The sequence below is a fragment of the Musa acuminata genome, chromosome BXJ1-11, assembly GCF_036884655.1.
Source record: "Musa acuminata AAA Group cultivar baxijiao chromosome BXJ1-11, Cavendish_Baxijiao_AAA, whole genome shotgun sequence".
Classification (NCBI taxonomy): domain Eukaryota; kingdom Viridiplantae; phylum Streptophyta; class Magnoliopsida; order Zingiberales; family Musaceae; genus Musa; species Musa acuminata.
The window spans coordinates 7,534,650-7,560,143 of record NC_088337.1 but is presented as its reverse complement, the minus strand read 5'-3'; the positions used below and the strand labels follow the sequence as shown (position 1 = coordinate 7,560,143).

The 25,494-nt window shown below is 40.2% G+C and overlaps 2 protein-coding genes across 3 annotated transcripts; one reads left to right on the top strand and one right to left on the bottom strand.

The window, feature by feature from the left end:
- Window positions 1-40: 40 nt before the first annotated feature.
- LOC103970774 (20 kDa chaperonin, chloroplastic) lies at window positions 41-4,139 on the top strand. 2 transcript variants are annotated; one of them, XM_009384689.3, is made up of 6 exons: window positions 41-255; window positions 441-683; window positions 1,941-2,120; window positions 2,652-2,807; window positions 3,558-3,635; window positions 3,813-4,139. In XM_009384689.3, exons 2-6 carry the CDS (start codon window positions 474-476, stop codon window positions 3,990-3,992), a joined length of 804 nt encoding a protein of 267 aa, XP_009382964.2. In that variant the 5' UTR covers window positions 41-255; window positions 441-473; the 3' UTR covers window positions 3,993-4,139. The 2 variants fall into 2 exon arrangements, with proteins under 2 accessions (XP_009382964.2, XP_009382965.2); XM_009384690.3 differs by having other exon boundaries at window positions 102-306.
- Window positions 4,140-14,074: 9,935 nt separating this feature from the next.
- LOC135597134 (protein PHYTOCHROME-DEPENDENT LATE-FLOWERING-like) lies at window positions 14,075-25,254 on the bottom strand. Its single transcript, XM_065089680.1, has 12 exons — window positions 24,931-25,254; window positions 23,439-23,484; window positions 23,289-23,353; window positions 23,095-23,172; window positions 21,950-22,030; window positions 18,399-18,560; window positions 18,221-18,319; window positions 16,784-18,144; window positions 16,230-16,450; window positions 16,008-16,120; window positions 15,884-15,922; window positions 14,075-15,791 (listed from the first exon to the last, which is right to left on the bottom strand). The coding sequence occupies exons 1-12, from the start codon at window positions 25,057-25,059 to the stop codon at window positions 14,361-14,363; spliced, it is 3,825 nt and encodes a 1,274-aa protein (XP_064945752.1). The 5' UTR covers window positions 25,060-25,254; the 3' UTR covers window positions 14,075-14,360.
- Between the last annotated feature and the right edge of the window lie 240 nt (window positions 25,255-25,494).

Genomic DNA, 25,494 nt, shown 5'->3' with positions numbered 1-25,494 from the left:
CTAGAATCCTCTCATAGACTCGATCGCGTGCGTGCCTTGGTCCCGGGGCGGAACTTGTGTGTCGCATTACAAGACACACACAGCCGGACCCCTCCGCGGTCGGTCGCTCCCCTCTTCGGTGAAGGAACCGTTTTGTTACATGACCCTCAGTCCATACCACACACAATCTTTGCTTCTACGATAAAACACCGCCGGCTCCCCGCTCGCTCGTTCTAGGGTTTCGGTCTCCCGCTCCTCTCGCCGCCCTCTACGATCGTATGTTCTGAGATTCTTTTTTGGCTTTCTTTGTTGAAAAATTCTTTCAAGGTTTCGATTCCTTCTCTTTTTCATGGTTTAATTCGATTTCTTTGCTTACTGCTTTTTCATTCGCTAGAAGAGTATTGTTGGAAGGGTTTTGATTTTTTTTTTTCTTTTTTTAAATCTTGTTTCGCTTGCTTCAGGTTGCTTTCTGGTGGGCATTTGTCGGTGGACTGATGGCGGCGCTGCAGCCATTCGGATGCGGAGTAGGAGCCAGGAGCTTACCTTCTTTCGAAGGCCTTCGCCTCGCGCCACCGGCCACCCGGACCTCCTCCTCTTATTCTTCTTCTTCTTCTTCTTCGGTTGGAACCCTTGGTTTGGGGCTCAAGCGGAGGAGCCTTCCTTCCCTCGTCGTTGTCAAGGCTGCCACTGTTATCGCTCCCAAGGTATACAAAATCTGATCTTTTAGGTTCTGGCGTTGGGGTGGGGTTGTTGGGCATTTAGATGAACGGTGACTCTTAATGACGACTGAGCTGGCATCAGAGATTGCAATTGGTCTTTATTTGGATCTCCCCTATGGTAGTTAGTATTGGAAGGTTTGTTTGTTCATGAATATATTACTTGTCTTTTAAGAAATTTTAAATGTTATTGTTTTTATGGTACGTCTCATAATGTAGGGGCCACATTTGTCTTGCTTAAGAACACCAATTCTGGGGATCATTGTGTATCATATGAGAAATATCTTCCTTACGGTGTAGCATGGGCTTGATGATGAAGGAAAACCTTTCTGTTTCTAATTCATTTTGATCGTAGAGATTCTTGCAATATTAAAGGAGAAAGATACTTATGGAATGGCAAAGGCGAATTGAGCTTTTGCACATTTTCCTTAATCCATGAAGGAAAAGCTATACTTGGTACAACCGTAAAGTTTCTCCTTGTGTCTTAGGTAATCAGGGTTCAAATCACAACAAAAAATCTCTATGCTTGTAGGGTAAGACCGACAAATATTGAATTTTGTAGGAGCCTCTTGCTTATTAATAATCCATCATCATTCTCCCCGTGTAGTGTAGTGTTCCCGGGGGAAGTCAATTCAGTAATGTCACTCAACCGTCAGTCAATTCTGTTGCTTTTTTCTAACTTTTAGCCATCTGTTGTCTTTTAAAATCGATGAGGTGTTAATATTCGTAAGAACTTAGTCCTTTGTTATTGCCATCACCAGGCTGACAATCCTGGGAATCAATTATTGTGGTTGTATCGATTGCAGGTTACCAATATAAGTTAACCTCAGTATCTATTTGATTATTATTTCACTTACTAAAGTTGAAGAGAGTATGGTTATGTTTTTTATAGGTCTCTCTGTATTTCTTATTTTCTTGTTTCTGGAAGTTAATGGGAGCACTTTTTTTTGGAATATTGGACACTGGATTGGTTTGCATGCAAACCTCATATGCGATCTCTAAAGTATTTGTGTCCATGTCTTTGTCCACCACACAAAATGCCATTTGCTATATGCTTCTTATATGCAATTCAGGTGGTAAGCGCCTTGCAGGTGCATTAGCTACCCTTCTTCAAGCCTTCGCATTCTTGTTGATTTATGTCTCTGAACTGATAAGTCATCAAGCAGGACTAAATGCACCTTTTGTGAACGAATGATATGTTTTTTACTCTTTAAGACCCTTCATTGGATTTCATGGTTGTTGCAGTATTCATCCATCAAGCCATTGGGTGATAGGGTGCTAGTTAAGATCAAGTCGTCAGAGGAGAAAACCAGTGGAGGCATACTGCTTCCAACGACTGCCCAGTCAAAACCTCAAGGGGGTGAAATTGTTGCCGTTGGAGAAGGCAAAACAATTGGGAAGAAGGAAATAAACATCAGTGTCGAGGTATCTCTTTTGCTTGACAATTTGTTGTTTCCATTTCACTCAAGGCCATTGTATGTATCCATTCCTGTGAGTTTCGGCAAGAGTCGCAATGTACATCTTAGTAACAAAAATATCCTGTTCTTAATGTTGTACTAGTTCTCGTGTCTTCTTGGAAGATTTTCCACTCAGAGGTCTCCAACATTAGACTTTCAGAAAGAGTGATATTTTTACACGAATGCATTTGCATTCTGTGTATTCACAATCTGGATTTGGAAAACAAGGGCCCATATTACAAGATTAAAAGATTAAATTTTGTATTATTCAACAGTCTATCTTGCTTCGACTTGTATATGTTTCTTTTATCTAAGTTCATTTACACTAGTTTCTCGATAGTTTATTGTTGTAGTTGGATACTTGAGGGTGTTAGTTTGTTGTTTTACTAGTTAAAATAGTGTAATCGGATACCCGATCTTTCCTCGTACCTATAATTTGTCTTTAGCATACCATCTTGTTCCTCAGGTTTGATGACGCCCAGTGTTTATTTGGTTGTAGGTTGGTAAACAGGTCATCTACTCAAAGTATGCAGGAACAGAGCTTGAATTCAATGGTTCTAAGCATCTTTTGTTGAAGGAAGATGACATCATGGGTATTCTTGATACTGATGATATTAAGGACCTCAAGCCACTTAACGACCGAGTTCTAATCAAGGTTTGTTGCAAGACTTATTTCTGGTGGATACAGTTTTTGCTTGCAGTCCAATCCCGACCGTGGTATACTTCAAAAAAAAAAAACCCTTCCTCTCTTTTCCCTCTTTCCCAATGCAGCATCTTGAAATTACTGCTTAACTTATTGAGCAACTTACTAGTGACTGTAAGAAGGGCAACCTGGTATCTGGGGCTTCTAGGTTCAAATGCCATGCGATCTGACCTTCACATGAGAGTTTCATTCCATGACATATACTCAGATTGGATTACTTATGTGAGATAAAGCTGGTAAAGGTGTTTGGTTCCCCTAATTGTTGATGCCAATGTTGCTTGAAACTTGAAGTACAAGCCTATCTTTGCGGGAAGATTGTTGAACCTCATCCACAATGTTTTGGAAACTGAATTTAAAAGAATTAGCAACTGTGGCATGATATTTTTCTTGAACTTTTCTTCATTGTCTTTCTTTGTTTTTCATTCTTTTTTACTCCCAATTTAAGACTCTGGTAAAAATACTCTCGTAACACTTGCATGACCTTGCTCTGGATTTTCTTACAATCATCTCACAATAATATATAGGGACATTTCACTGTGGGATCGATCCCCTCTTCTGTTTTGATGCTGATACACCGATAGTTGGAATACACCATCATTGCTCTCAAGCTATTTGAATAATATCGGAACTATGATCGAGATTAGTTTGCGGAAATCCTTGTGCTATTAGTGATCAACATGTCTTTCTTTTTTTCTATCTTAGGTTGCAGAAGCTGAAGAGAAGACCGGAGGTGGCTTACTATTGACTGAGGCCACAAAAGACAAGCCTTCCATTGGGACGGTGAGATTTCCACTTCAAGAAAAAGGCATATCATTAGGATGCTACATTTTTTTTTTTTTTCTGATGACACTATTGCATGTAGAAATATGTCGGAGTTTATTGGAGGGATTATTTAGTGCATGTCGTACCTACTAAAAATGCTGTTACCTCGTGTGTTTGCCCTGAATGTAATAATAGGTGATTGCGGTTGGCCCTGGGCCGTTGGATCAGGAGGGCAATAGAAGGGCATTGAAGATCATCCCGGGGAGCACTGTCATGTACTCCAAATATGCAGGAAGCGAGTTCAAGGGTGCTGACGGTGCTGATTACATTGTTTTGAAGGCGTCCGATGTGATGGCCGTCCTAGCTGCCTCCTAACCAACTCTACATGGGTATTTTTGGTATCTATCAATTCTTCTTCGTGGGGAGCCTGTAAAATTTTGTAGTCATTATTCTGTTGGTACATGGCAAATCTGTAATGACTGTGTGCAGGTTATTCTCAACATCGCTCACCTGATTAGAACACGTGGACGAACATGCTTTCTCATTCTCACCATCGGCGGTGAGCAGAATCCGAGACTATTAGTCAGGCGTTGTATCGCCCCCCTGGAAACGATCGAAGCTCGTCGGTACCGCACGCCTCGAAAGATTGATGTCAATTGATTCAAAGCTCGTCTCATCAGTGTTCTTGCCTACGGCATGGAAGTGAGTGCCGAGGTAGCCTTCAAAAAATGGGTAATCACGGAGACTTGCCGACGGCAGTAGGGTGTCAAAGCGTTGTCTTAAAAAGAAAATCGAATTGACCCACCCAAGATCGTCGAGGAGAATCGAAGGTCGTTCCCACCGCTTTGTTGCACGGCAGCCGCATAAGGGAGACCGCGATGAGCAGAATCCAGGATGTGGGATTGTCACGCAGCCTGCGCAGACCCACTGCGCGAAGATCCGATGTGGCCCCCAGTGTAGCACCAACCACAACGCAGACACGGGAGCCAGTAACCAAACCAGGGGTAAGAAATACCCATAGGCACTTATATAGGACGCAAAACAAGATAGAATTGGATAGAATTGGATAGGGTGCGGTGCTTTAAACTACCCAAACATTTTTACTGGTGCAGATTTTTTTTTTTTTATTTTTATCCAACGGTTATCAAAATTCAGAAGGGGTCTTTAAAACGCTTTCTTGCTTCAAAATTGGCGAACATAAACCTGTTTTGAGTAGAGGCTGCAACGAAGGGATGTGCCCCCAGAAGATTTGCATTCTCAAGGCCCTTTGTCAAAAGAAACCCAAAAATCCCCTTTGTCAAAAAAAACCCAAAAATCTATCATAACATTTGCATTCTCAAGGCCAACGTCAAGTCAGAAAATTTTTGACACCATGGATCTAATGCTCACTGGCTGTTGACTGAAATGATAGGAACTCCCCAAAGGAAGGAAGAATATGTGAATTGCTGAAAAGCATAGGAAAGAGGAGCAAGTTGTGCAAGATGAAACAAATGATTGTGACAAGCATGAAAAGGAAAAGCTGTAAGAAATCTACCATAAAGCACAAACTTTGTTATAGTTTCTCAAGCTGTAAACAAGTAGTTGATCTCAACTCAAGTCCCTTGATTTTGCATACCTCGTACAGTTGGTGACCTAAATGTGACTGAAAAAGATAATAATTCATTTCAAGTCATGGATATGCATTCTTTCTCTTTTTTTTTAATAAAGAATTTAAGTAACAAGAGTGGGATTCGACCTCAGGTGATGAATTGTCTTTACATTGACCAATATTGAAAAGAGACATGGTATGCATATCCTTTTATATATATTTCATCTAACTAAGTTGAATTTAATCGAATATATTTTTTCAACAAAAATTAAAAATCAACAAAAATAACAATCCATAACATATACCAATATCAGAAAACTATGATTAAACATCTAAATCAGAATATTGATTATTAGATTGCAAATCATTTTTCATAAATTAAAAATTCTCATAAATCAATAGACCCGAATTTTAAAACAAGAAAACCATGTTAATCTACTGTATAACTTTGATAAAATCTATTATTTAATCTGTAAATTACATTTTTCATGCTAGGATCACGCATAGACATCATATTTTTTATATCTAAATAACTCATAAAATTTCTGAAAATAAGAAATAATACTAAACATGATCCAACAACTTCTACACATTAAAATCCCAAAATCTAAAAAATCATAATAAAAAAGGGAAGGTCAAGAACCTATATCTCCTAAAAATCGCTCTCATACCATTATTTTTGCGCTATTCTAGTTACTGATATCAGAGCTTGGGGATTGGGACTATAGAAAGAGGGAGGGTCATGAATTAGTACTTTCTGTTCCAAGTGTGAAATTGCTAATAGACGTAAGGTGTCAAAAGGGCAAGGAGACCCGTAAGCACACTGAAAAGGTGAAGCAACGAAACAAAAAGAACAGGGAAGAAAGGCTCATGATCCCCTAGTTTGAAATAGATGTCTGATAGATGGGAAGAAGCTATACAACAATGGTATGCTAATTCCCATACCTCTAAGCTTGACTACCTTGATCTTGCTAAAACCATAAATCCTACAAGAAAAGAACTAGCCCATAATCTTTCGGTTATCTACGACAGAATCTGCCTGTCTAGTAGAGTCCATTTGAAAATTTTCAAGGCCATTATTGAGAAAAATCATAGTCTAGAAAGAGAAATCAAAGGACTCAAGCACTCCATAAAAACCCTCACTGCCTTACTCTCGGAAAATAGACCTCTCACGAAACAAGAAGTGCGAAATTTGGTTGCAGAGATTTCCGAGCAACCAAAACTTGTGGAAGAAGAAGCTCTTCGACTAACTCAAAGCTTAAATCAAAAGCTGCAGAGGGTTGAACAACTTCTATCAAGGATAGAAAAGCAAATTTTTGGATGAACTATCTGTTCTCCAAAAACACCGAATCCTACAAAGAAGCCCTCAAAGCCACAGAGCCTATCGATCCCCCATCCTTAGGATTTCTCAAAACAAACGATTACCTGGGGACCCTTAGCCACCAAGCAGCTATAATTAAACAGCACAACACACAAATCCAACTCCTCACACAAATCGCGGAGGATATAAAAGGGATACGAACGGAACTACAAAACATAAGGGAGCTTCAGCAAGCTAAGACAGGACCACCCCAGAGCATCCCAGAAGATCTGATAACAAAGCTCTCCAATTTAAGCCTAGGTCCCTCAGAAAGACCTAAAGAGGCCAAAGGAAAAATTTTGGTGTTCAAAGATCCTATACAGATCCTGAAACAAGTTCAGAAATGACAACCAGGACTCAGGAAGTCTCCACATCTGCCCCCTTGATCGAAGACCAAATCCGAGATTACAGGAGAAATCAACGCAGGATCTTTAACGCTCGCCAAGCAACAAGGCGAGTAGGACAAAGATTATTTGGAGGTTCAATCTCCACCCAACAGATCCTAGAACAACAAATAGACCCTCAGGCACAACTGAGGTTATCTATGCGTGAAAGATCTACTATAGCACCAGCTGAGGTGCTATACCACTCAAGAAGGGACGATATCCATCACAGGGTATATGTTCACAGGTCTGAAGAAGCCATGCTGGTTACAAACAACCAAGAGGATAGATCCTTCATCATGGAGGAAAGTTACGAAAGGCTTCAGAGGAGTAGAATGCAGTATGTCCACCTAGGAATACTACAAGTACGGCTGCAAACCCTGCATCGACAGGAAGAAGGAACACTAGCGCTACTAGTGTTTAGGGACAATAGATGGATGGATGATCGGTCCATCATTGCCACCATGGAAGTAGACTTGACTCGAGGGAGTCAGCTGGTCTACGTAATCCCCGACATCATGATGACAATAGGGGACTTTTACCGCAATATTCAACTCTCAATCCTTACCAGAGGATATGACACATGGCGGAATGGTGAAGCTAATTTGCTCGTCACCCGAGGGATGGTAGGGCGACTTTCAAATACCCCGAATGTCGCCTTTGTTTATGAGGTTTCAGGGGTGGTGGACTACCTAATAAGCCATGGCGTCCGGGCTCTCCTCGGAAGAAGGTACTCCACAACAGAAATACATGGCAGAGACTGGGTAATTCGACCGACCCAGGTCTCAATACCAATGCAGCCATCTGAAGTGAGAAGCCGCAATCTGATAGATGGAAGAATATCCATAAGTTTCGACAACTACAAAGCAGCATCCACGTCAAGCCGGATCAGTTACAACACCGCTGATGACGAAACATTCAGCGATGAAGAGGAAATCCGAAGCCAAACAATTGCTGTCAAAATCCAACTATCCGACAATAGCGAAGGTGAAATAGAGGAATTACGTGATAACCTTAACTATTGGTTTCAGGATAATCACGTTTCATAAGGTGGTGGGGAACGGGAACTACCATACCCCCAAAAATTCAAAGAAGAAGTAGTAGCAGCAAGCCTGGAGGAAGACTTGGCAATGGAATATTCGCAACTAGCAAGACTATCTCAGCAGATATACTCATCCTCCGCTGTCTCAAACTACAGACCACCGACAGATACTACCATGGGGCCAGCAAATTACCCCCCAGCAGTAAATGTTGAGTCTACAAGCCAAAGACCAACCTTTGAAGGCTACACAAGGCAACCAAGGTTCAAAGCAAAAGATTTTTCAGAAATTTGGAACCTTCCATCAGCCTTCCAGGAACAAGGAGCCATGTTCATAATCCCATCCCAGTTGGGAATGTTCGACGAGGTATTCATGAGGTGGGAATCTATCACAAAGAATTTGGTTTCCCTTCAAGGATTTACTGACCCACAGGCTAAAATGGAATTTATTGAAAACCTACTAGGCGAATCTGAAAAATTAGCCTTGATACAATGGCGAATGGCGTATCCAGAGGAATACCAACTTCTGATAGCCAACGCTGATGGCACGAGAGGAACTAAGAACAATATTTATTTTAGAAGATCCATTTCAGGGATCAACAACCGCCCAAGAAGAAGCATACAGAGACCTCGAAAGGTTATCCTGCACTAACCTGAAATACATTATACAATTCCTAAATGATTATATAAGGCTTGCATCCAAGACAGGACGGTTATTCACAAGCCTAGAGCTCTCGGAAAAATTATGGTCAAAGATGCCTGGAGAGCTGGGAAGAAAGATAAAGGGAGCGTTCGAAGCTAAATACAGGGGAAATACGATAGGGGTCATCCCAAGAATTCTTTTCTCCTACAAATACTTAGAAGCAGAATGCAAAGATGCTGCATTCAAAAGGGCATTAAAAGACTTATCTTTCTGCAGTGAGATGCCAATCCCAGGATACTACAATAAACTGGAAAGGAAATTTGGGGTACGAAGATCCACTACTTATAAAGGTAAACCCCACTCATCACATGCCAGGATTGAGAAGAGAAAGCACCTAATTAGAAATAAAAGGTGCAAATGCTACCTGTGTGGCGAAGAAGGACATTTCGCAAGGGAATGCCCAAATGATAAAAAGAATATCAAAAGGGTAGCGATGTTTGAACAATTTGAGCTTCCTGAAGACTACGAGATTCTATCAGTACAGGAAGGAGAAAACCAGAGTGATGCCATCTACTCCATATCTGAAGGAGAAGACGTTGAAAACCTAGAATATGGTATCCACTCTTTTACTCAAAATTTTTTTGCACTAATTGAAGATAGCAGGACCTGGTGGATAGGACCCGAGTCAGGCTACAAAGCAAGGGTCCAAGTCTCCCAGACCCAAGCAGAATGCCACCATGTGTGGGAAATCAACGGGGACCTACCAGCAAACCTAGAAAAGTGCAACTGCTGCAAACGAGTCTCTCAAAGAAGACACAGGAGGCACTGCCCCTTGTGTAAAATCACCTCAATGTGGGATGTGCAGCATGTATTACTTTGACAAAAGCACTCCTGTAGCACAAGAAGAACCAGTCAGGTACGAACCAAGAAATCTCCTTCAACAATAGCAAGATTATATTAACCATTGTGAAGCAGAGATTAGGAAACTTAAAATGGCCTTAGAATCAGGAAAAGACCAAGGAACTTAAAGAAATGCATATCCAAGCAATTACCACAGCACAAGAAAACCTACGCCTGCAACAGGAAGTACAGGAATGGAAAGAAAAATACAGCTAGCTTGAGCAAGAAGCCATGGAGGTCGAAAGACTAAGACTGGAAAGGGCTGACTTACAAAGAGAAATACTGGAATTAAAAAACAAAGAAGAAACTGAAGAAGCATTCGTTCTATTGGCGGAAGAAACCCAGAAGGTCCTATCAGTAAAAACAAAAGAGGCAAGCGGCCCAAGAAAGGCCAAAAATATGATGTTCAACATGAAGGTACAAATAGAAATACTAAACATTCCGCGATTCGAAGTTAATGCTATATTAGATACTGGAGCAACAACCTGCTGCATAGACGAGAACGCTGCACTAGATGATGCAATGGAGGCAAATCCCTACACAGTACATTTCAGCGGAATTTCCTCGAAGACGACTGCGAACAAGAAATTAAAGGAAGGTAAGATGACAATAGGGGATAATACCTTCAGAATCCCCTATACTTATGCCTTCGCAATAGAATTAGGAGACAACATCCAGATGATAATCGGATGCAACTTTATCAGGGCAATGCAAGGAGGAGTTAGGATTGAAGGTAACATGGTTACTTTTTATAAAAACCTAACAACTATCAACACCCTGCCTTACATCCCAACAGCCGCAGCAATAGAAGAATTGGACCTAGAGGAAGATAATTATATCCAGATCCAAGAGGCAGTATTTTATTCAGCAGAAGCTCAGCAAAGCGACAAATATATAACGGCCAAGTTCAGAGGCCTATTGGACCAACTGAAAGCCCAAGGATACATAGGGGAGGATCCCCTAAAACATTGGGGAAAGAAAAAAATAACTTACAAACTGGAGATAAAAAACCAAGATTTTGTGGTAGAAGACAAACCACTGAAACACCTAACACCACAGGCAAAAGAGGCTTTCTCCAGGCATGTGAAAGCGTTATTGGACATTGGGGTCATCAGGCCAAGCAAAAGTAAGCACCAAACTACTGCCATAATTGTCAATTCTGGAACTACTATTGACCCCATAACAGGAATTGAAAAGAAAGGAAAAGAGAGGATGGTTTTCAACTACAGGAGGCTTAATGACATCACAGAAAAAGATCAATACAGCCTTCCCGGCATCAACACCATCCTTAAGAAGGTCAGCAATAGTAAAATTTACTCAAAATTTGATTTAAAATCTGGCTTTCACCAGGTTGCTATGCACCCGGATTCTATAGAATGGACCGCATTTTGGGTCCCCGAAGGACTATATGAATGGCTGGCAATGCCCTTTGGTCTCAAAAACGCCCCGGCCGTGTTTCAAAGGAAAATGGACACCTGCTTCATGGGCACAGGACATTTCATTGCAGTATATATTGACGATATTCTGGTCTTCTCAGAGAATGAAAAAGACCATGCACAGCACTTAGCTCGAATGTTGGAGATATGCCAGGAGAACGGCTTAGTCTTAAGCCCTTCAAAAATGAAAATTGCGGTAAGAGAAATTGAATTTCTCGGGGCAGTTTTGGGAAATTCTAGAATCAAGCTACAACCCCATATTATCAAAAGGATCATTGGCTATCAAGAAGAAGATCTCACTACAAAGAAAGGCCTCAGATCGTGGTTAGGAATCCTAAACTATGCAAGAAACTATATACCCAACCTGGGCAGGCTTTTAGGCCCGTTATATTAAAAAACAAGCCCAACCGGAGAGAAAAGGCTAAACGAACAGGATTGGAAATTAATTAGAGACATCAAAAACCTGGTACAAAATCTCCCAGATCTAGAGGTACCCCCAGAAGACTGTTTCATACTACTTGAAACAGACGGATGCATGGAATGATGGGGAGGAATCTGTAAATGGAAAAAACAAAAACATGACCCCAGAAATACGGAAAAAATATGTGCCTACGCTAGTGGAAAATATAGTCCAATCAAGTCCACCATACACGCTGAAATGCATGCCGTTATGAAAACTCTAGAGGCGTTAAAAATTTATTTTTTTGATAAAAAGGAGATCATCATCAGAACGGACTGTCAAGCAATAATAAGCTTCTTCAACAAGTCTGCCCAAAACAAACCCTCAAGGGTCAAGTGGATGGCATTTGTGGACTACATTACCGGAAGCGGCGTGGAAGTCAAATTTGAGCACATCGAAGGGACCAGTAATATTCTAGCCGACTCTTTATCCCGACTAATAAATATTTTGATTTCAGGATGGTCGAACGAACAGATACTCCTACTAACAGAAGCCACCCAAGAGGTTCAAGCCCAGCCGAATCCAAGGGCAACAATGCACCTGAGTCAACTAATAAACCAGGTGACCTCCTCACACAATACCAACAAGAACTGGATAAGCTCAAATCCAGAATGCAAAGGCCAGGAGGACTCCCACTCAATGAGATGGGACTCGCGGAAAGAAGACTCGGAGCAATTCAAAAGGAAGCCGCCCGACAAGCATGTGAGGCACTTCAGCAATTCAGGGACATCCACTCAATGAAGACAAGAGAGTATCAAAAAAGGAGTGGAGGAAAAGACAACTGGTACAAAGACTGGTTACCAGTTGTCCTCCAGCAATAACAACAGCTGGAAAGAGCTTTGGCGTTAACAAAAGATGTTTCACAAAGGACAACCGGCTTCAGCCTTTAGGAGCATGGCGGACCCCTACAATAGCTGGAGCGTATCTACTTTTCTTTGCCGCCAAGAAAAGACGAGTTGAGCCTCGGGGAGCCACTCGTAGTGTCACTAATAATGGTATGAAGGAATCTGCTTTCCTTTGCCACCAAGTAAAGACGAGTTGAGCCTCGGGGAGCCACTCGTAGTAATGGTACAAAGGAATCTGCTTTCCTTTGCCACTAAGAAGAGTTAGAAATATATCAGGTGAAAGGATAAGAATACGATGGGGCCCAATGAGTACCCGGTTCTCACCTCTCCCTCTATATATTTCCTAGTTCAGTCTCTTGCAGAACACGGTCGAAAAACCAGAGTTCTACTTGAGGAAATTAAGAGTCTCTATCCAGTCTTTTGTAAGCATTTTAAGCTTTCACTAGTTCTTTGTGCTTATCATTTCTTACAAATTTCTGGAAGTTCCGCTACTTATTTATGCGCTATTCTAGTTACCGCACCATTATTTATGCGCTATTCTAGTTATGCGCTATTCTAGTTGGCAATGGAATATCCGCAACTAGCAAGACTAGTGAAAGAGGGAGGATCATGAATTAGTACCGGAGGGTGCGGATATTCTAGTTGCCAAGTCTAGTGAAAGAGGGAGGGTGCGGATATTCCATTATTTAAGCGTGGTCTGTAGTCCACGCTCACCGCACCATTATTTCTTCTTTGTAACATGCTGAAGATAATGGTGAAGATATGCCATTCTTGGTAACATGCTCGAATGTTGAAGATATGCCACATAACTCCCAATCTCGAACCCAAATCTCCATGTGCACTAACTAATTGCAAACCTAAATCTCGTCAACCGTTGCCAACAAACAAATCAAGAACGTCAAGGCTTGTTGGACGCCAACCACAACAAGTTCAAACAAAGACATCGAGATGCGAGTGTTCATCCAAGAAACTAAAGGAAAACACACCGTAAAGAAGACATCGAAAGAAGAAAATATTAAAGAAACGGGGTATGCTCGATCGCATAGTACCAGAGGCGGCAGAGGGGGAAAGGTCATTGGGCCTACGCCTTCCGCAGCCTGAGGAGGGACGAGAGGCCGCGCTCGCCCAAGAAAGGCGCCTCCAAGGCAAGGGAGGAACTCCTGACGCGATGGATCCAGGAGACGCAGAGGCCCGATATCAGACCCCGCCTCGGCGACGGTTACCACCGCCGCTCCCGATCTGACGTTACTGTTCGAGAAGAAAGTGGGGGGAAAGGCCGACGACACCAAATATATAGAGAGAAAACGGGTCGGATTCTTTTGACGGATGTGCAACATCCGTTTACGAACATTTGGGCTCCGAACATCGAACTCCAACAAAGAATATTTTTCTTAAAAACATAATATGCATATATAATGAATAATATAGTGAATAAGGATAATAGGAATGAAATAGAGAGAATTTGCTTTTGATAACTGAAATAGAAATATTATACATAATTAAATGAAATAAAAAAAAACTTAAAATAGACTTTGAATAATACCATATTTAAACTACCATATGAGCTGATTTTTCAAAAACAAAAAAATCTTTTTTTAAGGGGATTGATTCTAAGGATACTTCAAATGTTTCTTTTAACACTCCAAACAATTGGAGTTTGATAACCATAATACACAACTATTACTGTCATGTTTAGACATGTTTGGTAAGGGTTGAAACAACAACCCCTCTATAAAGAGGTAAACCTATGTTATAGGTTATCACCCCTTCTCACACGATGGAAAACTCCATTGGAAATGGAAGTTGCAACTCAAACCAATATCTTTATAGGCAAAATATAACGGAGTGTCACAAAGCATAATTTAATATACAGAGCAGGCATCATTGTTTCTTCCCAATTCGTCCAATGAATTCACAGCATACATGAACCCGTGATACACTAGACAAGCTATTTACATGCAGTTTGAAGAGATTCCAATCGCTTATTGAAGCTGTTAACAGTTGAATCGTTGATCCCTGCCAACACCATCTCTCTATGCAATATGTAGGAAGATTAATCAATCATGGGTACACTCCTATCTGAACGAACTCATACATTGCCGGCTGAAGCGGCCTTATTTGCACCTTGCAGCTGCTCCATGGGGGAGCTTGTGATGCTACCAACAGAGCCATGGGTCTGGGAGCTCAACTGCGGACTCGCCGGTGCAGCTGCAGGATTACCACTATTATTCATGTGCTGCAATGCACCGGAGCTCAACTGTTGGGGACTCATTGCAGTCTGTTGGCCGATCTGTTGGGGACTGATCTGCTGGTGCTGCATCACCATGGCTGTTGGGGAACCCACCATTGGTGGAGAACCAACCTGAGGCTGCTGCAATGGAGAGCTTATCTGCTGCTGCATTTGCTGCTGCTGCTGCTGTTGTTGCTGCTGCTGTAGCTGTTGCTGCTGAAGGTGCTGTTGCAGATGTTGCTGCTGCTGAGGATTCAGGTAAAAGTTGGTTCCAGGTATTTTAGGAGGACCCATAGGTGACATTGCACCCCGCTGGCTCATATTTGCTCGGTTCAGTGCACCCAGCATAGACAGGCCCGGCGAACCTGGATGCATCTGGTTGGTATTTCCTGCCATACCAGTAATTCCAGACTGACCATACAGACCTCTACTTTGTGCCATCCTCAGCTTTGTTGCCATTGCAGCGGCAGCAGCTTGGGCAGGTGAAAGAGAACTTGAGCGGGGACCAGGACTGAAATTGGATGCAGATGCAAGGTTCATCTGGTGGGGACTAATGTTGCCCAAGCCTGAAATAGGCCCCATGGGGGAAGATATGCCGCGGACACCACCCATGCCTATGACATTGCTCAGGCCACCGATACTCATCACACTGTGTCCCATGCTAATATTTGGATTAAGCCCCATCATCACCTTCCTTGCAAGCTGTGGCTGCTGTTGTTGCTGTTGCTGTGCCTGCTGCTGCAGCATCTGTAGCTGCAGAGGAGTCGGCTTGCTGTTTACCATCTGATTAGTGTTCATCTGCAGATTTGACGCCTGACCCATTATCTGAGAGATTGGATTTGTCGTGAGCAGTGGAGATGACCTCTGAACATGACTGACTGAAAGTTGTTGCTGTTGTTGCAATTGTGATTGTGTATTCTGCTGCAGCTGCTGTTGCTGTTGCTGCTGTTGAAGCAAAGATTGATCGACCTGCTGTATCCTAGCAGGCATAGCAGCGCCTGGGATATAACCTTGTGATATCGCCAGTGCCTGGCTGTTGTTTGCAGATGTCAGCATTCTTGGATTGGTTGAAGGGTTTTGGGAAGAATTGATAGGTCCCACACCATTGGCAACAGCTGGGGCAGCTACTTGCAGTGGCTGACCTGTAGCTAGTTCTGCTTGTTTCATTTCAGATGCAGTGCCATCTGACATTATTCCTGAAACTGGGGCCAAATTACTTGGAGGAGCAACCATGCGGATCGGTACAGGTCGGATTTGATCGTCAGTTTTCTGATATCCATCACGGTCCATCTAAATAAAAAGAAACTCAGGAGTTTGATAATCTGGGTTGATTGACTTGAAAATCAGATATTCAACATCTAGGTCTTGCTTGGAATACTTACCAGTATAGCAAACTGTGCTGCAAGCAAATCTGCATGGTGCTGATACAAGTAGCAATATATAAGATATGATGAAATAGTTCAAGTCAAATATGTATGAAATTGGACCCAGCAGAAGGGAACTCACAGTTGTGGACAAGGTCAGATGGTAATCATGACTATCAGAATCATCCACACATCCATACTGCATTGATACCGTGCCATCAAAGGGCTTCTCAGTCATCGTCAACCTCATAGGAACTAGAAAGAATAAAGTATTCCAAATCAGCAAACTATAAAAACCAGTTGTCAGCTTAGAATAGCTTGTTGGTTTTTAGCTTCCAGGAAGCTAGGTTTAAGCAAGGTAAACCTTGATACAGCCGTTCACTGCGCAAGAAGTTCATTGTTCTGGCCTTATAAGTATTGATTGTTCCACCAATTAGAGACTTCGACATGGGTTTTATTTGGTCTGTGAAATCTTCACAATTGAATGAGTCAGAGAGATAAAATGCAAGTTGCTGAGTTGAATACTGTACTGGTTCCCTTGCAGGATATTCATCGACTGTGTTCTTCTTGATATTGAGTTGGTATCTGATGCCAAAAGCAGAACAAATTAGCAATGACCAATTTACTGACATCAACATTGTCACTCACTCATGTAAATCCAAAACGTTCTGAAATGATGTTCCTAATATCTACAGTGGCACTTGTGGAAACTATTGAAGAAATGATTCCGTACATATGTCCAATGTTTTCTCACATGTGCTCCTAAACTATATATATACAGTCTGTTGAAATATTAGCATGGAAAAAGATAAGACACAAACTGCAGAAATTAAAACAGAACCAAATATTTGAATTAAATACCACGATAAATGCAGTGTGAAAAACAAGAAAAATAATCACTACAAATTATAAACATACCTCTGGGCTACCGCATCAATTTTTGCAAATCTCTCAAGAATGACTTGATCTCCCACAGGTGCAGTCCCAATTGACGGGCTGTTAGCAATCAGTGGAAAGTTCACATTATTAACACTGGCAGGAGATCCAACTGCACTCACAGCTGGTGTCTTTGAATTTTGTTTGCGTTTACCAGTCCCTGAGGTCTGGTGTTGTCGCACAGAATCACTGGGACTAGAAGTCACAGAAGGGGCACCAATTGCAGCATTAGTATTTGCTGCTAACTTATCCTTTTGCACTCCCATAGCAGAAGCTGTTGCGACACCACCAAACTGCCCACCTACGGAACCACTAGAGATCTCTCCCGATCTTGATGACACTGGCGACTGAACCATGGGCCCAGAAGAGACTCGTGGACTGGGCACTGATTTCCTCCTTTGAAGTGCATCATCCTTTCCCATGTCCTTCTCAGGTACTGGTCGTGCATTCGTCCACTGGACAGCAGTTGGAGGATGGTTTCTCATAGATGAGTGCTGCAGCAAATGTGCTCGTGACTGTTGCAGATCAAGAGCACTGTTATCTGAGTCCAGAGCATCTTTAGATCTCTCAAGTTCTTGCCTATCTGTCTGTTCTTCCTTAGCACCAAATCTCATACCTTGTTGATTAAAGTAAAAAGATGTTCCCTGCTCACGATTAGGTACATTATTTATCGCGGAAGAAGGATATCTTTGACCAGCCAAAGTAGAAGAGTACTGAATCCCCTTTATGTCTAGCTGTGACTGTAAAAGTTGGTTTTTCCATTGCATATCTGTACCTGCCAGTCCAACCAATTGAGGGCCTGTTTGCTGCTGCTGCTGAATGCCATCTAGTCCTATTGGTGTCTGCTTTTGTCTCTTCATGGCTGCTGCCATAGATGTCAACTGGGCATCTGGATTCTCCCGCTTCATGGAAACAGGAGAATTACTTCCGATGGTGTCAGTATAAGAGCTCATCATGTTCTGAGATGATGACATTTTTGCATTAACCCCAGAAAAACTGCCTGGAAGTCCAGATGCATGATCATGTGCAACAGTAGCTGAGTTGATAGCTGGTTGAAGCTTGGACTGGGAAGGCAACGGCAAGGCAGCTCTGATGACTTCCTGTCCATAAGTGTTAGGTCTGAAAGATGGAATCCCACTTGATCCATGTTGCATGGGAATGTTCTCATAAACTTGTTGAAGTGATGCATTGGTTATTTGGGTTCCTGGACCTCCTGCTACACAGTTAGCATTCATGGGTATCCTATCAATGCAGGTATTCTTTTCAGAATTTTCGATACTGTTAGTAATAGTCACTTCAGAAACTTGTTGCAATCTCCTCCTTTTACCAATACCAAGATTAAGCTGCAAAAAGAAATTTGAGGAAACATAAGTAACCTGTGTCACATAGCTGAAGTGATCTTTAATTAACTCAAAATACCTTACTAGCACTAGAGTCTTTACAAAGTCTGTCCAACATTGGAGTAGGGTCTAAACAAAGACGTGGTTGTATAACTTTCAAAATTCGTGCCTCCACTTCCTGTGAAACAAAACAATATCAGTTCATGACTCAGTACTGAGAATGTTCTCTTTGACGATACAAAAAATGGCATGCTCACCATGAGGTCACTATACGTCCAAGAATCATCAGCTATTAAAGGCATGTCCTTAACAACATTTTCCAGTGACATCCTTAATCGCACTTTATGTAAAATTGGAACCACATTGGAAGCCGAAATAACAGTTCCTTGTTCAGATGTGCAATTTCTATAGTCCCGTACCTGCATAGAGTAATAACTGTCTTTATACAAAATCAGGCAGATGCTACATAGGGCACATTTGCAATAATTTAATTTTGTTGATTTATTTTTCTAAAGAAACTTAAAATTAAGGAAACAGGCTTGACAGTGATCATGTTTATGTTTGTTATTCTCCAAAAGCATTTTAAAATTACTAAAAGTTTACAAAGCACAGATTTTCTTCTATCCATCCCAGTCAGGTAATTGTTCACCACATGACTCATGAATAATTGAGAATTACCCAATCCATTAGCCACAGTAGGCACCGATGCATCACATGTATTAGGTGTAATTTGCTTCTAAAACCTGACAGTTCACTAGGAGCCATAACAAACTCAAAGAAGCAACCAAATAAATGTGTTTGCAATATTATGACTTCAACAGTTAAGGACAACAGTTGTAAATTAATAGCAATAAGGTGATTTTCTAACCAAACCTGGCCTTATGAAACCAGGGTTGAAGGCAACCTTCTCAAATTACATGTTATCATGTCACCTACTGCTAACCATTAAAACAGATAAGGTTCAGTCATAATACCAACTAAAATTGTTTAAGCCATGAGCTGCCTCCTAGGTGGATATGTTCCATAGAGAAGTAATCAAGTTCCATTCAAATTATCTTTTATATACTTTGTAGTTATGCAGATCTAGGTTCCACAAGCTTAGCAAGGTCAAGGTGTAACACCCCAGTCAGTTTCATATCAGAAGTGAGCAAGATTAAGATTGACTTATAAAGGTCTGATGGGATACTACTATCAACTTCAACTTAAATATCTTGACCAATGGCTTAGGCAAAACAAAGTTGATAGATCAATTATCTCATCAGACCGGGTCATGACACAAGAGGATTAGACAAGATATAGTCACTTTAATGATAGGTCAAATACCATTAATCAAATATACAGTATACAGCATTATTCTAGTTTCAAATTTGGCCCGACATTGAAATATAGGTTTCATTTGTCAAACAGGAGTTTTAAAAATTAAGAAGGGTATAGGGAGCCACAAAAAGAGAAACAAAAAGAAAACGACAAATATGAATTTATGTTAACTTGTAGAAAACAAATAACAGAACATTTTGAGTCACAAATCAGTTGCTTTGGGACACTAACAAGTGGTTGCAACTTTTAGGCCAAAATTACAAAAGAGAATCTACAAAAAACATGTGTGTGTGTGTGAAGACATTCAAACTATGGACTTCGTGTTGATAAAATATTTGCAAGAAAACACAATATCCTAAGTTTTCATAAATGTAGATGCTTGAAAACCAGGTTTTGTTCTGTTGGTTCATTGCTTGAATGTGACATCAAGATGCTCACTATGATAAAGCTTGTCAAATTCCCTTTTTCTAGAGCCCCCCAAAGTTTAAAAAATGTTGGATGTCTACACTGTGCTAAAACCGAAACCAATAAGAAAGAGATCATTCCCAACAGTTTCTTCTCCTTTTCTTTTGAGTGACCTCTTTCATGCTTAGTTTTAACTTCTCTTGGGATTAGCAGCATCCATGGAGGATGAGATCATGATGCCAACAAGTCATATAAATCTGTCATATACTGTAGAAAGTTGTTCAGATTTTAGTTATAGCTAGCACCACACTGTTCAGAGTAGTATTATGATGATATGCTAAATAATGAGCTTTTTATCTTGGTTCCAAGTTTAGAAATTTATCACATGTTGTCCTTAAGATATCATAGGTCAGTTTCAAATAAAATTGAATATGCAGATCCATGTTTGTCCTTAAGAAATGATAAGTCAAATTCAAATACAGCAAATGTCACCATGACAAGACAAATAAGTAAATTATAATTCTTTAGGTAAAAAGTTAACCTTATAAATCCTTGTAATACGAAAGTCAACCATAATAAATCAATTTACTTGATTTCTCATTGTAAGCATAAAAATATAAAAAAAGCTTAATCCCAGAGTTTCATTTGTCAAACAGGAGTTTTAAAAATTAAGAAGGGTATAGGGAGCCACAAAAAGAGAAACAAAAAGAAAACGACAAATATGAATTTATGTTAACTTGTAGAAAACAAATAACAGAACATTTTGAGTCACAAATCAGTTGCTTTGGGACACTAACAAGTGGTTGCAACTTTTAGGCCAAAATTACAAAAGAGAATCTACAAAAAACATGTGTGTGTGTGTGAAGACATTCAAACTATGGACTTCGTGTTGATAAAATATTTGCAAGAAAACACAATATCCTAAGTTTTCATAAATGTAGATGCTTGAAAACCAGGTTTTGTTCTGTTGGTTCATTGCTTGAATGTGACATCAAGATGCTCACTATGATAAAGCTTGTCAAATTCCCTTTTTCTAGAGCCCCCCAAAGTTTAAAAAATGTTGGATGTCTACACTGTGCTAAAACCGAAACCAATAAGAAAGAGATCATTCCCAACAGTTTCTTCTCCTTTTCTTTTGAGTGACCTCTTTCATGCTTAGTTTTAACTTCTCTTGGGATTAGCAGCATCCATGGAGGATGAGATCATGATGCCAACAAGTCATATAAATCTGTCATATACTGTAGAAAGTTGTTCAGATTTTAGTTATAGCTAGCACCACACTGTTCAGAGTAGTATTATGATGATATGCTAAATAATGAGCTTTTTATCTTGGTTCCAAGTTTAGAAATTTATCACATGTTGTCCTTAAGATATCATAGGTCAGTTTCAAATAAAATTGAATATGCAGATCCATGTTTGTCCTTAAGAAATGATAAGTCAAATTCAAATACAGCAAATGTCACCATGACAAGACAAATAAGTAAATTATAATTCTTTAGGTAAAAAGTTAACCTTATAAATCCTTGTAATATGAAAGTCAACCATAATAAATCAATTTACTTGATTTCTCATTGTAAGCATAAAAATATAAAAAAAGCTTAATCCCAGAGTTTAAAGATAAAAAAGGGCCAACTGCCGTGTTGAGCTTAACCATCTGACCAGTAGAAGTGATCGGTTTCACAATAGGAAATGCAAAACTTTGCCAAAGTTCCCATTGCCAAGCGCCAATCATTTTAGACCAAACTTCAACCCTTGGCCAACTCATAATTAAAAGAAAAAACACATAGTAAACGCAAAACAACCAGCACATCAGATGGGGTATGAAAGAGGCAGTCCCCTCGAGTACATGAAATTAAAGTGTATGCATACAGACAAACTTGATCCATCACTTTGTCAACCACACTTACAATAATGATAATGGATCTAGTCAATTCTAAAGTCAACATACCATATGTAATGATCACAAACAGAAGGCAACCATAAAGAAAACAAACAAACTTTTTGAAAAACCACCAAAATCAATTACATTGCAAGTACCACAATGTACAAATGAGTGTTAAACATAGTAAAATCAGGAATTGCTTACCTCACAGACAATGGTCCCATCAAAGTACTTGCTAGGTATATCATCAAGAATGTCTCCTGGTAACCAACCTGACTCAATTGCCTCCAAGAACAACACACATAATAAAAAAGGTAAGTGGAATCAATGTTAATCAAGATGAAAGAGGATATGATAATGGACTATTTCAGATGTCTCAAACAAAGAAAATAAGCAAAAACAAGCATAGAATTTGAGTAAAGATTGGCTGCATCTTTATCATACAACACAAGGAAATCTTGTGCTGCATTTAATCGGGATGAAATTGACGTTGGGTAATCATGACATCTCATCTTTAGAAGTAAAGAACGGAGTGAGCTTTTTGTATGTTGAAATAAAGATGCTTTTCTAAACCACATTACAGCATCACATTTAAATCCTCAATTTTTTACATTATGTTTTGTCAGTGTTAGGTTAGGTGTAGCACAGTTTTGACTGTGAGAGAGCTGTCAATTTTTTTTCAATCAAATGTCAGTAAAAATTAGACGCAAAAACTAACTACTTGTTGATAAACAATTCGTGAATCAAATTTTAAAGAAAAAGCAACAGCATACTGTATGCAAATAAACATCAACATGTAGATACCCACAGATATCTTCAGCATACATACTCATCTGCAGCCTAAACCTAGATGCTTGCTTCATTTTAGTCTAAAGAATGGCCCATGTCATTTGCCAGGATTGTACAGATTCTAGAATTCACAGAAACTGGAACTAGAGATTCAGGCTTTGCATCGAACGAACTTTTTATACAGATTATAAAGTTACAAGCTAGACAAAATTATTTAGCCAAGCCCAAGCCCGGGCAACCTAATTCCTTATAGCTAAGCTAAGAACAGAGTAGCCTTTGGTCATACCATCAATGTCAAAGATTGCAAAACTGAATATCTCACATCATTACCATACTGATTTGGATAATATTAATGCATTTTTTAATACCATGTTGAAATATTTACCAAGTCAATTGCAGCACATGGATCAAGACAAGCAGCTAGGGTTGTTCATAAGAGATTTTATTGTAGCAGTAAAGCAGCCCAAAATAAAGCTTCAGTTAATTAAAAAAGAAAGAAGGGTAAGCACACAAATGGAACTGCACAAAAAGGACTTCGTATTTGCAGAATTTATACTTACAGAAAAAAGGCTCTCTGATGCCCTGTCATATGGATGCAACGACTTCACATCCTGAAGTAGAGTTTGACCATTCTCTACCTGAAAATTGGAAATTAAGTTGGGATATTAAAACTGTAATAAAAGATGCAACAAGGACAAATGGAAAATAAACACACGGAGATCTAGATTATGTTTGCTTTCTAATTTTAACAAACCTCAGTAGGTTTCCCAATGGAATATCCCTTCGGAAAAAGGTTCAAGGTAAAAGAGACCTCATGCTCTGCCACAGTATTCAAACAAATGAAATAGCTTATTACAACTGATAAATTTTGTGTTAATGGTCAATAACTACTAATCAAAATTACCTGGCAATAGATGATCAACACCATTTACAGCCTCAGGGATATCAACCTACAATATAGGATATTTTAGGGGGAAAAAAGAGTAATAAAGATATAAGATTGCTTTCCAGAAGCAGCAATGCCATATAAAAGTAATATCATTGGCAAAAAAGCAGTCATTTAATATGCTGGAAAATGTATACAATTACAAAAGGTCAATAGAACATTAGGTGCCTCAATAAATGAGCATGTTTAATATTAACAAGACCGAATGACTCTGGTACACAACTAAAGCATGTGTCATCACAAATAAGCAAAACAAAACAACTTCAGATGAGTCATTAATATAGAGCAGAGTGCCACAAAGTTTGTTTTGATATCACAATTAAACCAAATGCTCAACATCAGTAAGTTTTAGACAACTAACAGAGAGTAAGAAAGAAGTAGATCAAGAAAAAGTTAAGTATAATAATAATAAGTATGAAACTTCAATAAATATGACTGATAAATATGATTGGAGACCTTAGAAAGTGAAGGATTTCTCTGATTAATGAAAGGAAAGAAAAAAAAAAAAGCAAACTCGATTTGATTTAAACTCTCAGTAATCTGGTTTGCTTAGTGTTGGAGCTAAATCGGGCGTGTTGCTGTCAGCAACAGGAAGTTTAGTTAAAAATAGAAAAAAAGATACTGCTCCAAGTTTGGTCTAAGATTTTGATGAACTGAATAATGAACAAGCTGAAAGCATGCAAAAGGCCAGATATGAAAGTAAAAGCTTTCTCTCTTTCTTTAAACCAGTCTGAAAACTTCCAGAATTTGATTTCTCTCTCAAGGATGTTAAAAGGGCAGAATCGAAAAAAAAAAGACTATTCAACTCCAGATAACAGAAAAGAGAACAATATATAGCCAAAAAAAGAGTAAGAAAAAGAAAGAGAATATTTTATATGCGCAGAACAGTACGCCATACAAGAAAATCGTCGTATATGAAAATGGATCTCAAACTCGAGATATAGCAACTTCTCAACACCAAGGCCAGGATGTTAAAAAGAGCAACTATGTAACTCCAGATAACAGAACTTAAATCAAAAAAGAGAAAAGAAAAAAAGAAGGGTTTTGTATGCGCGCAACCAGGCGTAAGCCAGCCCAGAAAATCGTCGTATCTGAGGATGGATCTCAAACTCGCGATACATCAAGTCATAACCATCGATAAAACAACAAACTCGGGCCAGATCGCGATCACAGGTACCCCCGATTCGAAGTCTTGTAGGGTTGGTCAGAACCAGAAAACGTACAAAAGGACTGCAAAATCCAAGCGGCTACCAGGCACAGAAACACGAAAGCAGCAAATATTACAACGAAGAGCAGCCAAAAACCCGTCTTTTCTCCAAAAAAAAAGACCCTCAAAGCAAACCAAGAACCATGAATCGCCCAGTCTCAACCAACGATAAGCTAATCCACGCGAATATACCGACGAAAAACGCAAGACAAGCAGGAGATTCAAAGGAAGGAGGAGCCGAACCTCGCGCTTCGACCCAGTACGAACGAGAACACGAGAGCTCTCTCCCGATAGGCCGGTCTCTTCCTGCACCAGCGTCGGCTTCGGACGGAACCGCTTCCCGGTCTTCGAGACCTTGAAGGACACCCCCATCTCCCCCCTGCTCCTCCTCCTCCTCCGCCGCCGCCGCCGCCGCTCCCTTCTCTAGCGGGCCATGGATCCGCAGTCCGGCCAAAAGTTGGCGATAGGAAATCCTACAAGAACCCTAAGCCCCAAAGAGCTATTCTCGATTGGCATCAACAAGAGCCTTGTCCTTCCCCTCCTGATGTAAAGCTCTTCCCTTTACCTTCTTCGGCTGCTGGCCTCCGAATAGAGGTATGGAATAGTCTGAGAGAGAACCAACTAGTCTCACAAGGCTATGGATGTGGCCCAAAAGAACGGCCCAAGTCCAATCCATAAACACAAATTATAGTGGCCGAATTCCTTTTCTTTTTTGGATAAATTTCAAGAAAAAAACACCTCTTAGAACGTTCCTATTTATCATAATATCTAAAATATCTTCTAATAAAATAACTAAAATATTACCTG